This window comes from Nematolebias whitei, chromosome 1 (assembly GCF_014905685.2).
Source record: "Nematolebias whitei isolate Nwh7 chromosome 1, NemWhi1, whole genome shotgun sequence".
NCBI classification, from domain to species: domain Eukaryota; kingdom Metazoa; phylum Chordata; class Actinopteri; order Cyprinodontiformes; family Rivulidae; genus Nematolebias; species Nematolebias whitei.
Window position 1 is genome coordinate 64,676,383 of NC_056498.1, and position 13,083 is coordinate 64,689,465.

Genomic DNA, 13,083 nt, shown 5'->3' on the forward strand with positions numbered 1-13,083 from the left:
ATCTCCAGCGATCTTGTTTTCCCGTGTCCTGTCCAGCATTGTGGCACTCAGAATTGTTGTCTGAGTGTCAAAGTGAGGCCCAACAGATTTACTTTCACAAGCGGAGCATTGATGGTGTCACTGTCAATAGAAGTAGGACCCAGGAATGCAGACACACACAGCTTGAAGATTTTTTTTAATTTATTAAACTCAAAAAAAGACTACTGTAAGTGTATAAAATAAAAAAGAAGACACTGAGGAGAACTGGACATGGTCCAAACAATGCCAGACTGTAGGCATGGTGAAGACTTGGTGCCTAAAAGGGTGAGAAGAGGGGAGACGTCTGAACAAAATGATAACAAGGAACAGGTGTAAGTGGGTGGGGCAGAACCAGAGTGTGATGGCTGAAGATGGAAAATAGCTGGAAGCGCAGGAAGACAATGACACAAACTGAACACAAAGAAAATACATACAGTATACTAAACCAGTGGTTCCCAACCGTGATCCTTGAGGAACACCATTCTGCACTTTTAGTTGTTTCCTTGCTTTAACACACCTGGTTTGAATGAGTGAGTGATTAACAAGCTTCTGCGGAACACGAAGAAGTAATTAAATCACTGAATCAGGTGTGTTGGAGCAGGGAAACAACTAAAACATGCAGGACGGTGTTCCGCAAGGACCAGGGTTGGGAACCACTGCGCTAAACATCATCAGAAATTAACATGAAAATAAACTCAAAACAGAAAACTAAACACTGAAACACACAGATCATGGCTGGTGGGTGGATAGCAGACGCTAGCGACAACATTTTCACCTTGATCAGGTGTATTGCAACAGTAAAAATATGAGTTTGATCCTCATCTTTGTGACAAAGAGATCACCTTAAGAAAAAACACGTACACGCCTGAAAAATTAGCAAAACATTCTTGCATTGCTTGACTGATTATGAAGCGTTCCAGCCACCTGAGTAGGTGTTCTGCAGAAAAAGAGTTTTGTTTCTGCTCGTTCTCTAACCTGTTCCTATACCTGTTGAGTTTTACTCACTCTGTCAGTTGGTAAAAGTACCCTTTCTATCGCCCACTGATGACGATGAAAGGTGATCATGTTTTTTTTTTTTTTTTGCCCTTGTCGTTTGTGTGTGTTTGTGTTTGGCTATAACACAGACATTTTTACAGATGCTGAGCAAAAATTTGGTGTGGCAGTGGCTGAGAGTCATCCTCGATGAACACTGTGAATGTGACACATCTGGTGTGACCTCACAATATCACATCGGGAATAACGCTGTTTACAAGGTTTGACCAAAACAGCTCCTATAACTCCATTCCTTCTGAGGGAAAGACGATTATAGTAAATTCTGACACAAACGGCAGCGGGTGATATTCATTCCTTCAAGGAATCCAAACCATTAATTCCATTATGTTTTAGCTGCTACCTGCTACTTGTTGACTACACCAGTCTGTTGTGATAGTATCATATCATGACTCAACTTCTGCTCCTGCTTGAATCTTTGTGTCTGGATGTGGTCCTTCTATCTTGTCTTTGCAAACCAGTCATGGCTTTGTTGTGCAATTATTTCTCTTAGGTTACATTTAACATTAACGAAAAAAGCAGAGAACTTCAACGTGGGCTGTTTTAGAATGAACAGTTGCGTACATCATATTTTGCACATACATTTCAATGCGAAGAGTATATTACATAACATTTTTATATTTGATAATATACATGATGATGGAAAAAGGAATTCAGTGACTGGAAATGCACAATGAAGCCGCAGTCCGTACATGTTAAGGCTAAGCCGCAATCTAGAAAATCAGTTGTTTATCTAAGTGTACTACAAGTATACTTATTTTACACTAAAAATGAGGAAGTGTACTTGAAGTTTACTTTTTATAAACTTTATTTGATATACTTAAAAATAGTGTAGTGAAGTATACTTGGCTAATACTGAAAAGTATAAAGAGAAGTCTAAGACAAAGTACATTAATACTAAGCCTTACTGTAAACTTAAACTTTAATACTAAAGCTTATACTTGTACTTATATGCTACTCTTTATTTCTTTTATTATATTTTATATTTTCTTTATCATATTTTATTACTCTTTATTTCTCTTTATTCATAAAAGTGTACTTAAAGTATACTTAAATAAACTGAAATGTGGACTAGAAGTATATACTGTAACTAGTGTAATGGCATTATAGAGAAAAGTATACTTGTGGTATACTTTAAATGTACTTCAACTAACAAAAATGCAACCTACAAGTATATACATAGTACACTAGTAGTATATGGATGAGTGTACTTGAATGTATAATTTGATAAACTTAAAAAAGACCCTACAACAGTATACTTGAAGTATACTTTTTATAAGCTAAAAATGTCCCAATTTAGTCGGAACAAGTATTAAATCAGTATACTTTCTAGTACACTACAAGTACATGGTGTGTAGTATACTTGATATACTTATACTTAACTTGCTTGCAAAAATGAACTTCAAATGTACTACTTTTTGTTAATCATTTTCTTTAGGCTGGTATGGAAAATTGTTCATTTTGAAAACTATCTTGATAGCGTTCATGCAGTTGGCTGACTCAGCAGCAAGTATATCTGAACTACAGAAGGAGAAAACACCCAACGACTTCAGTCGAAGGAGACACGGCAAGATAAAACGATATTTTTGACACAAGGGATTGACAGAATTCAAGCAAGCGATGTTAAACGATTCAAGAATACTGCGTCTGCCATGCCTTAATCGCAGTAGAAGTCCATGTTCTGAAAGAGAAGTGAAACAAAATGTTATCCATCATGTTTCACTCCATAAAAGGACAAAAGGAGAAGTTAACATTTTCTCTTCAAACACATATGTACTCACCGTTGTTGGCATCTCAACTGTGTTTTCTGTGAACTGGTGTGTCTCCTTCACCATAGTTGCAGGAAAATATCCAATTCTACCCATCTGGTCCACATACCGATCACTGTAAACCTACCAATAACATATGCATATATTTTTATTAACAAGCCAGTTATTGTGCATAAATTGCTGTTTTAGACATGCAATGTTGTTCCCTGCTCAACAGAATGGAATGCTGCTCATATAGGACAAAATTAAACTGAATATAAAATCAAAACCTGACCTATGTTGCTTTGAAGGGGCAACAAGTATACATACATCTTTAAAATAAATTATGGCTGTGTTGTGTTCAGCAGAACCAAAAAAAATAAATAAAAAGTGCATACACTTCCAGACCAGAAGACTCCAGTGCCCTCTTCTGGTATGAGTTTAGAATACACATAAACCATCTGACCCTTTTTGATGTTGATGAATCTGCAGTCAGGAGCTATGAAGTCATCCAAAGCTGTAGCCATGGAAAGAACGTCTGATAGAGCAAAGAAAACAACATAGCTTACAACTCCTTCATGCAGGATGTGTATTTTATAGAATGCTGCGCACAATGCAAGGCCTCACTTTAATGCTCTGACTTACATGAACATTCTGCATCTTTGCAGATCTTACTGTCTGCCAGTTTATCCATGAGGACAGCCTCCGTGCTCTGGTGCAGTAGTCCCACACAGAACAGAACCACCAATGAAAAATCCATTCTGAATAAGAGAAAATAATGAAAAATAAGGAAGAGAAAGTATGTTTTGAAGGAATCAAATGCTATAAAGCCCCAAAAGTATTTTCTCTGTGCCAAGCCTGACTGGGCTGTACCATAACATCACATGATACTCAACCAATCAGTGCTGTGCTTCACAAATACCAAACTCCGAGACTCTCCATTACCCACAAAGGAATTCTGACTTTTTTTTTTCTTCAAAACCCACTCCCTTTGCAGCAACAAGCAGTCACTGTTCACATAAACACTATAGTTTAAAATGCAAAAATGAATTAAAAAGAAATCTTTAACTCTTGTGACACTAAAAGGCCTAAAACATGTAAGTTAGATCAAATGCAAATAACAATAGAGTCCAAATAGCTGCAGGAATGTGTACAAAATATGACAAAATAAACCAATTTCAACTAATATTGTTCAAGTGAGCAACTGCAAGTAGCAAACTGACAAACAATAAACTGCATAACAACAATAATGTTGGTGACGGTTTCCATTTAAAAAGTTTGGAGATTACTTTAGGAAACTTTCAAATTCTGAAAAAGGCTAAATGGTGTAGGACACATTTTAGTGATTTAGACTTTAGATAATATGTGAAAAAGAAGCATTGACACTGAAAGCTTAGCAGTAGTAGTCCAAGTACACGTTTAAGTCACCTGTGGTCATAAGTTATTGCTGAGAAGAGATTACAAGATTATTTGAATCCCCTAAAAGAAAAAAAAAGTATTCAATCAAAGTTGCAGTAACTTCAAAATAAATAAGGTGGACACTGCATGGGCACTTCACTTATAAACAGTTTGCAAACTATGTTTTCTTTAGCGATCCAGTGTGATCAATGTGCTAAACAGCTGATATGTTTATTAAATTATGATTTTTATTCCCAATATTAACATATTGCAAGTTAAGCTCTTCTTTAGTCCCCAGAACTTGCTTCAAAATGTGTCAACTTGTGTTGCAGTGGTGTTGCATCAAATGTTTTCTTCTCCTGACTCATCTGAGATCACGTGTGTTCCTGTTGTAAAACAGCAAATCATCTGAATCAGCCTTTAGATCTGCTCTGATTATTATAGGACTATGTTTCTTTTTGCCCATGAGCACTTTGAAAGCATCTTTTTAGCCTTTAGATTTATCCAACCTCTTCTTTTGCTTTGCGTCCTCTCCTGCTTAATGTGTATTTTCATAATGACTAGCACATGTAGAGAGAAGCTTTAATTTTTTTACAATTTGCTTTTCTGGGAACTTTATTGTGGAGGTTTTAGTAAACAAATATTGTTTATTTTTGTTTTGTCATTTACTTTTGATCAAATTTCACACCCCACTGTCACCACACAATGTATGGAGCCCAAATATAGGAAACAAAGCTATTATTAAAAAATAATAATAATCACAACTTTGCCCCTTGGTTATGAAACGTACAATATTCGTTGATTTGTATTATTATTATTATTATTATTATTTTGTGTGTGTTTTGTTTTGGGTGGTGTGAGGTGTCTGATTGATGAAATTACAGTCTTACATAATCATAACAGGCTAACTAATAAACAATGTGACTTATAAACAAGCCCTAAAAGTCATTGAAATACTGTAATAAAAAAAAATGACAAAGCCAGTTATAATGACGGAAAAAAAGGTAATTTATATATTTGGACAATAATTCGTTCAACCATTATTTAGACAGGTTAATACCCAATAAAGAATAATATCAAATTAAGAATACCCAAACCAATCGTTTTAAGACATCTAAATAACGCTGGTCCTATAAGAAATTATCATTTTAAATGTTAAAGTTTCTATCTTTACAAAAAGCCTTTCAAATGTTTTGTAAACACATACGCATTTCGTGTTTTTTGTCTGATGCAAAACCCTGCAAGGCGACGTCAATGTATGTGAATGTTGTGCCGACCTTAGTAGCTAGCCGGGCGGAGTTTCAATCGACACACACTTTGGGGTTAGACCCTAAAAAGGAAACCTCTCACTCGGGCTTTCCCGTTACATAAATCAGGCGCACTTGAATAGTTTCGGCGCTGTGACGTAAGCGCACTGTAAACTTAAACAAAAACTGCGGTCAGGTTCGGACGCTACTCTTATTGTTCGGTTTGATGAGTTCGTAAGGAGCCGGAGTTTTGCTTCAATTAATGGGGGCGACGTAAGATGCCATTAACGGGCTTATTTAGCTAAAATATCAGCCCATATATCCCGGACCTGGGTTGTGTTTCGATGCCATAGCGGTGCATCTCTAGGTAGAGGTAAGCTAACAAGTTAGGTCCCAGAGAAGCCGATGGATGCGCGGGTGTCGGAGTTGTTTGGGTCAGGAAATGGACACTGCTCTGGGTCTCAAGGTGCTGCTTCGAACAACAAACAGGGAAACTGCCTCGGTGTCGCCACCAAAAAGGCTTGTGCAAAGAACAAGAAGGCGAAAGCTCGGTTTTCCCGCAACTTCAAACCAAGCCATAACACCCCGTATCTACCACCAGAGGTAAGACTGAACTACTCCTTCAAACGGAGCTAAATGAAAAGTGCTGTCCACAAACGAAGTCAGGCAGAACAATGGCTCTCTTTGCTAGTTCGTTTCCTGTCGCTGAGGCTAGCTCTCCTACCTTCTTGACTTTTCTCTGAGAGCCTGTAGTGACACGTAGCTAGTCGAAAAGACAATGAATGAGACGGATACATGAAGCTGGGGTTAGCATTTTATTAATGGTCAGACAGAGTTTACTGCTAACACAAGGCTTTGAGATGATGTCATCAAAATATAGCTCGTGGAGGGAAGAAGCTCCTTGGTTTTATTTGGCGGCTATTGTTGTGCTAGCTAAAGTGTAGACGAACAGCTGTGTTTGTAAATAGGGAGGGCGGGTTTATGGAGGCTAAACATATCGCCCAGGAAATAACAGTTATCATATTAGCTTTTAGCGCTTTGACTTATGTTTACTCAAAAACACCACCTGAAGCTCACCATATTTGGACTTGGAATAAATAAAGGCTTAACTAGCATATAGATTTTTTTGCTGAAAGTCACTGTTATAGAGATAATCTCTACTTGTCTTCCCTACGTTTAATCTGCTTAACTGTCGTGATAATAAAATATCTACTAGTTGGCTCGTTTTATCTAGTTTTAGACATTGTGTGCTTTGTTTTAGTAACACAGAAAGTAGCTATGTATTAAGGCTAACTAAGCATTTAGTCACTTTGTTTGGCTTGGTATGGCAAGCCATTTTAATATAAAATCGCGTTCACCACGCTTACATTCCAGATATCTGAAACTGATTTATTTTGACTAGTCAAAATATAATTTAAGATATTTCTAATTACATTATGATTATTATAAATTACGTGAGATTTACCGCCGAGTTGTATGGAGGCTTCAATTCAAGATATCGTAAACTGAATTTTGACTAGTCAAAAATACATTTCTACCATACCACTTTATTCATAGAGCACTTAAAACAGCGACAAGGCCAACCAAAGTGCTGTACAGACAAAACAACAGGTAACACACAAAGCAATATACAAAATGAAGTAAATCAGAATATAGACATAAAAAAACGATGCAGATAATGATGACTAACCAGTGTGGAGCATACAGGATCAAAACACAGATCATCTGGTGTGGAAAGCTACCGAATAGTAGTGGGTTTTTAAACAGGACTTGAAAACCGAGAGGGAGGGGACTTGTCTGACAAGCAGAGGTAACTCGTTCCAAAGTCTTGGTCCTGCTTTAGAGAAGGCTCTGTCACCTCTGTGCTTAAGACGAGATCCTGGAACTGTGAGGAGCAACTGGTCCGCTGACATCTCTAGGTTCTAGATATCTCTAAGTTAATTTTGACTAGTCATTATTTGCTTTCAAGATATCTTACTTTTAGTTCTGACTAGTCATAATTGCAATTAAAGATATCTTAAATTATGTCATTATTCAAGGTATCTTAAATGTATTTTTAGATATCACAAATAAAGATTTGACTAGTGCAAATTAAATTGCGGATATCTTGATAGCAAATAACGACTAGGCAAAACTAACAAAGATATCAAGAACTGTACTTATGACTAGTCAAAATTCCTTTTAAGATATCTTGAATTGTTATTCTGACTAGTCAAAATGTAATTGTTCCTAGTCAAAATTCATTTTTAGATATCTAGAATGTAACTACAGATCGTCAGACTACTCGATTTTATGTTAAAAGGGCTTGCCATAGCCTGCCTGTTCACAGCTGCTCATTCAGTCAGATTGTTTTGCTTTTGGTCTAAACAAATGTTGCACTTCTCTGTGTGACAGCAGCTTTTGTACCTCATTTGACTATTTGTTTCTCTCCCCATCTCAGGCTGAAGAGGGAAATATAGAGTACAAGGTAAGCATTTGTTTTTATTTAGGTTTGCTTTAAATACAACTAGTTGTGTCACTGGATACTTAAGAGGTGTCTCACATTTACGTCAGCTACATCATGACCGCGTTGTTGTTTTTATAGGTTTAAAACTAGTCTGTTAGGAATGCAGCAATATAATATGTCAAAAGGTAAACTCCATGTTGGAGCTCCACATCAGAGTGGATCAGTTTTATTACCCGACCTTTGTTTCTCAACCACATCATCAATTGTATTCCAGTTTTGTTTACTTGGTTTTACACAAGTTGTGTTTACTTAACGTTCACCACAATTAGATGTACCTTTCTGACACTTTGGGTTTAAGTCAACGTTTTTCAAGCAAGCGCTTAGCTTCTCCTTTTTTTGTGTGTGTAGCTGAAGCTAATAAACCCCACGCAAAACCGCTTCGAGCACCTGGCGACTCAGATGAAATGGCGACTGCAGGAGGGTCGAGGTGAAGCCGTGTATCAAATAGGTGTTGAGGATAATGGCATGCTGGTGGGGCTGTCAGAGGAAGACATGAAGGCATCGTTAAAGACGCTCCACAAGCTGGCAGAGAAGTGAGTCCAGAAAATATCTGTTTTTTTTTTAAATGATCTTTGGTTTAATTCTATTTGATTTACTACCGGGCAAAAATAACCCCACGCACAATAAAAAAAGAAGTCACACGCATGTTTGGATCAGTCTTTACTGTCGCACACCGCTGTTCAGGCATCATTTAAACAATCAAGTCCAATGTCACAGGGTTTATTAAATTCCAAAGATGGATGGATTTGTTTATTTGACAATAAATGCATAACTGTTGGTTTCTCCTCAAAGATTTTCAGAAAGGTTCAAATCTGGACTTGACTGTGACCAGTTTGTTGTTGACGTCCAAAACTAGCAATTCACATGATAAAGGAGGACCGTCAGCCCAACAATTGGTCGTTAGTTTCCTGATGGCTGCTTGCTATTCACGGAGGGCTGAGTGATGTAATAACAGCAGTGTAAGAGGGTGTCAACTGGACACGGAGGCCTCCGCCCCTGTTTAATGATGGACGGGTTCTTTTCACAAAGATGGCCTCCTTCACTCTTCTCTCAAACCAACATTCCTCTCAATAATAGCAAGCAGCCATCAGGACACTAATGACCAATTGTTGGGCTGATGGTCCTTTATCATGTGAACAGCTAGTTCTGGATGGCAACAACAAACTGGTTGATCTACTATGTGAAGGTGCTATTTACAAGATTGACTTTATTACTCCTTAGACTGACAAAGGTTTTGGTATAAAAGACGAAACGTTTCAACAAGGTTTTTTTTTTTAATCCATCCAGAGGACCTGACGTAACTTTGTTTGGTTTTTCTACCTGGATTATTGAGCATGCATCAGGATACAGTTGTATAAATACTTCTTGCTCCCAGAGCCACTTTTTCACAATTCAAGCTAAATAAATGTTCACATTGGCATCTTGTAATAAGTTCATAAGGGGAGAAACGAGTTTATTTATTAAAAGAGATTGAACATATGGAATATTAGGGTTATGCACTTCATTTTGGGGTTTATAACATTTTAATTTTAACAACAAAAATAACTGAAAAATCAACAAAACAACAAAATTTTGACCTCCAATTAAGCATAATTATTCTACTACGTAAGCAATTCAAGGATTGACGTTTATGTTTTTATCAGAGTTGGAGCTGACATTGCGGTTCTACGAAAACGGGAGGTGGATTACGACTCCGACGTGCCTCGTAAGATTGCTGAAGTTCTCATTCGAAAAGTTCCAGATGACCAGCAGGTTAGTTTTGCAACTTTAAAGACTTTTTTTTTACTACTTGACGTTTCAAATAATTGTTTTTCTTTATCTTCTTTTTGTTCCCCAGTTCTTAGACCTGCGAGTAGCAGTGCTAGGTAACGTGGACACCGGCAAGTCCACCTTGTTGGGTGTTTTAACTCAGGGAGAACTGGACAACGGACGGGGAAGAGCGAGGCTCAACCTTTTCAGACATCTGCACGAGATCCAGACTGGACGCACCTCAAGCATCAGCTTTGAGATCCTTGGATTCAATAGTAAAGGAGAGGTAAGAAAAGACCTACCAGTACTTTTAAAGTATCCACAAAGTTTATTTTGTCTTACTTTAAATGGTAAAGCAGTTATAGTATTAGTTATTTTGTGTTTGTTTGTTTAAAAAGTGTTAATTCCATAATGTTTGATTTGCTGAATCAGCACATCATTCATCAAATTATTGTTTTTTTGTTTTTTTCCATTAATTTATATATTGTTTTACCATTTTTTTAGGTCGTAAACTACAGTGAGTCTAGGACTGCAGAGGAAATTTGTGAGAGTGCCTCTAAAATGATCACATTCATTGATCTGGCGGGTCACCACAAGTACCTGAAAACCACCATTTTTGGCCTCACCAGCTACTGTCCAGACTTTGCGATGCTGGTCGTCAGCGCAAACACCGGCATTGGTGAGCAGTAATTGAATGAATTGTCTGGTTACATTTTTTATGTAATATAGTATTGTCTGCCAGTACATGACTCTCAGTAAACTACACGTACAGGCCAAAACAAGACTGAACGGGAACACCAGCCCTCCACTCTGTACTGGGCTTATTCAGCTGAAGCATGATACATTGCAGACATGTTAGCTGAGCTTGCATAACAAACTTGGCACCCAACGCTGTCTCCTCCCCCCGCCCCCACCCCCATTTCTGTCAGCACTGCTGGTCCCAAATGATGTCAAACAGAGTACATTTATAAAAGAGTTATTTGGCACCCAGGAAGTAGTTCTGACCCTGATCTGACTCTAAAGCTGACTTATGAAAATGGATCTGCTTGCAAACATTGTAGGTACGACATTACACCCTCGTTCAAAATTAGGTGCAAAAAAACAATGAAAACAGAGCTTTGAACATTTTAGAGGGGTACTATATATATATATATAAATGTATATGTATATATATGTTTATACTAAGTAGAAAATAGTCCTTAGACATTCAAAATGTATTGTTTCCTGTTTAAAGAAATGTGACATAATGACAAACTTCAGATGAAGCTCAAAACAAACTTGTATTACTAGAATGAAAAGAAAAATCTTGTCAGCAATGTGCTGTAATCTTCCAAAGCAAACAAAGTATTCATCAGGTATTGAATGAAAAATATATTCAAGTATTTTTATTTGAAATACTAACATTTAAATATAAGTTTGTTTTTGTTTTTTTTACCAATAAAATGGAAATAGTGAGCTTTGCTTGTTTAATTTCTAGATTATATATATATACATTATTGTGCTTTGACCAAGCAAGACGCATTCTTTTGACAGAGCGTTAGCCTGAAAGCAGGAAGCTTGTACACAGAGGAGTACTCTGAAACCTGAGCAGCTGAGGATTAATGGAAGGACAAGGAAGTCATTCGCTGATAAAGATCATTGACGTTTGTTGCTGTATAAAAAAAACTAGCTTATTTTGAGGATGTTTGTCACATGTGCTACTTTAAATATTACATAAAATGCATCTGAAGCAACCGCATCAAGAGGCACTATTATTATCTCTATTTCTATTTGAAAACATGCAAGTGGACACTGATAAGAACAAGATGTGAAAAGCCTGAGGCCACTTCTGTTTCACCCTTTAATACATGTTGTGTGCTATTAAAACTAGTCACATGTTCTTTTGGCCAATGGCAGAGTTTTGTAGAGCACATGAAACCCGAGCCTCTGAGACAACAGATAGTTCTTCAGCATGTTAACTATACTTAGGCCCTTATTATTATAATAAGGATTGTTTTATTGTTGTGGTAAAAGAATAAACAAAATGAATATTGACACACACACGTTTCAGTTTGTAATTTTTGGAAAGTAGGTTTTTTTTTTTTAGGCTGAATACAAATGTGTGAATACTTAATAAATTGGGCATTTGTGTTTTTACGTGTGCATTTAAAAGAAAAAGGAAACAAATATATAAATCTTAATAAACACAGTCATTTTTCTGTGCGCTTGAACTCGCAGACTTGCTGCGTTGTCTACATTTCTGTTTATGTCTGCACTGAAATAGGCCATTCTGTCAGAAATGGGGTCAAGAATGAACACTAGTCTAAAGTTGGCTCAGACATGATGGGACATGCTGTCTGCAACCCAAGAGCTACAGCTTTAATTATGAAGCAGTAATGAATCTCTGGAACACACAGGGATCATCTAAGGTTGTGTGTGACAAACCAAAAGGCCAAAAAGCTGCTTGGTAATGCTTTTAAGATTCAAACCCCAATTTCATTTGCAAGGGATAAAAGAGTAAAATATCTGTTTTTCATATTTACCCTGGATTTACTGAACTTAGGGACATTACGCTTAAATCTTTGGATCAACGTGGAGACCTATTTTTGAAACTGTGATATAACCTACTACAGGTATCACTTTAGTGCAAGTGTTCAAATAAACCAAGCCCACCAGCTGTTCTAAATCACTGCCATCTAACAGAGCAGTCACTGAAGAGTTATTTGCATTCTGAACACCTTCACATTAGAGATGTCAAGTCTACTTCTCTTTGAAACATCATGGCTCCACTCAGTCTCTCCTGGACTGTCTCGATGACATTAGAGGATGGATGCCACTTAATTTCCTCCATTTTAATGAAAAAACACTGAGATTATGATCTTTAAATCCAGTGGTCCTAGCAGTTTCCCCACCTTTGATTTTTCCTCTTTGGCCCCATATGAAAAATCCATTGTTACAAATTTAGGGGTGAACATGGACCCCTGCTGAAACGTGACTGCCATGTCAACAGCGTGGTTAAGTCCTCTTTTATTCAGCTGAGGTGCCTGTCAAAAATCAAGCCCCTCCTTTCTAGGTGCCACTTAGAGACAGTAATCCACGCTTTTATTATATCATCCATCACTTTCTGTTTTTAAAACTTGTTTAAAAACTTTTTTTTTTCCTTTTGGCTTTTAACCTAGAGTGAGCTAGCATCTGTGTCTTAATGTTGTACTCTTTCCTTGTACTTGTGATGTTTCGATTTCTATTTTCTTCTTATTATTATTGTTTGATTATTGTTCTTAATTTTTATTCTTGTACAGCCCTTCGGTTGTCTGCAATGTTGTATTTCAATTGCTTTAGAAATAAAATGGTATGGTATGGTATGGTATGGTGTGGTGTGGTATGGTAT

At 37.1% G+C, this 13,083-nt stretch overlaps 2 protein-coding genes across 2 annotated transcripts in view; one reads left to right on the forward strand and one right to left on the reverse strand.

Annotated features, from left to right (window-relative positions):
- Positions 1 to 2,709: 2,709 nt before the first annotated feature.
- LOC119419229 (otoraplin-like) lies at positions 2,710 to 3,664 on the reverse strand. The gene is made up of 4 exons (XM_037686541.1): positions 3,462 to 3,664; positions 3,215 to 3,354; positions 2,850 to 2,960; positions 2,710 to 2,749 (listed from the first exon to the last, which is right to left on the reverse strand). The coding sequence occupies exons 1-4, from the start codon at positions 3,574 to 3,576 to the stop codon at positions 2,726 to 2,728; spliced, it is 390 nt and encodes a 129-aa protein (XP_037542469.1). The 5' UTR covers positions 3,577 to 3,664; the 3' UTR covers positions 2,710 to 2,725.
- A 2,202-nt stretch (positions 3,665 to 5,866) lies between these two features.
- The window catches only part of gtpbp2a (GTP binding protein 2a), a 9,923-nt gene continuing 2,706 nt past the window's right edge, over positions 5,867 to 13,083 (forward strand). Inside the window, exons 1-6 of the mRNA XM_037686552.1 lie at positions 5,867 to 6,064; positions 7,902 to 7,928; positions 8,316 to 8,500; positions 9,611 to 9,719; positions 9,805 to 10,002; positions 10,221 to 10,395. Of these exons, the coding sequence (XP_037542480.1) occupies positions 5,867 to 6,064; positions 7,902 to 7,928; positions 8,316 to 8,500; positions 9,611 to 9,719; positions 9,805 to 10,002; positions 10,221 to 10,395 (892 nt within the window). The remainder of the gene's footprint in view (positions 6,065 to 7,901; positions 7,929 to 8,315; positions 8,501 to 9,610; positions 9,720 to 9,804; positions 10,003 to 10,220; positions 10,396 to 13,083) is intronic.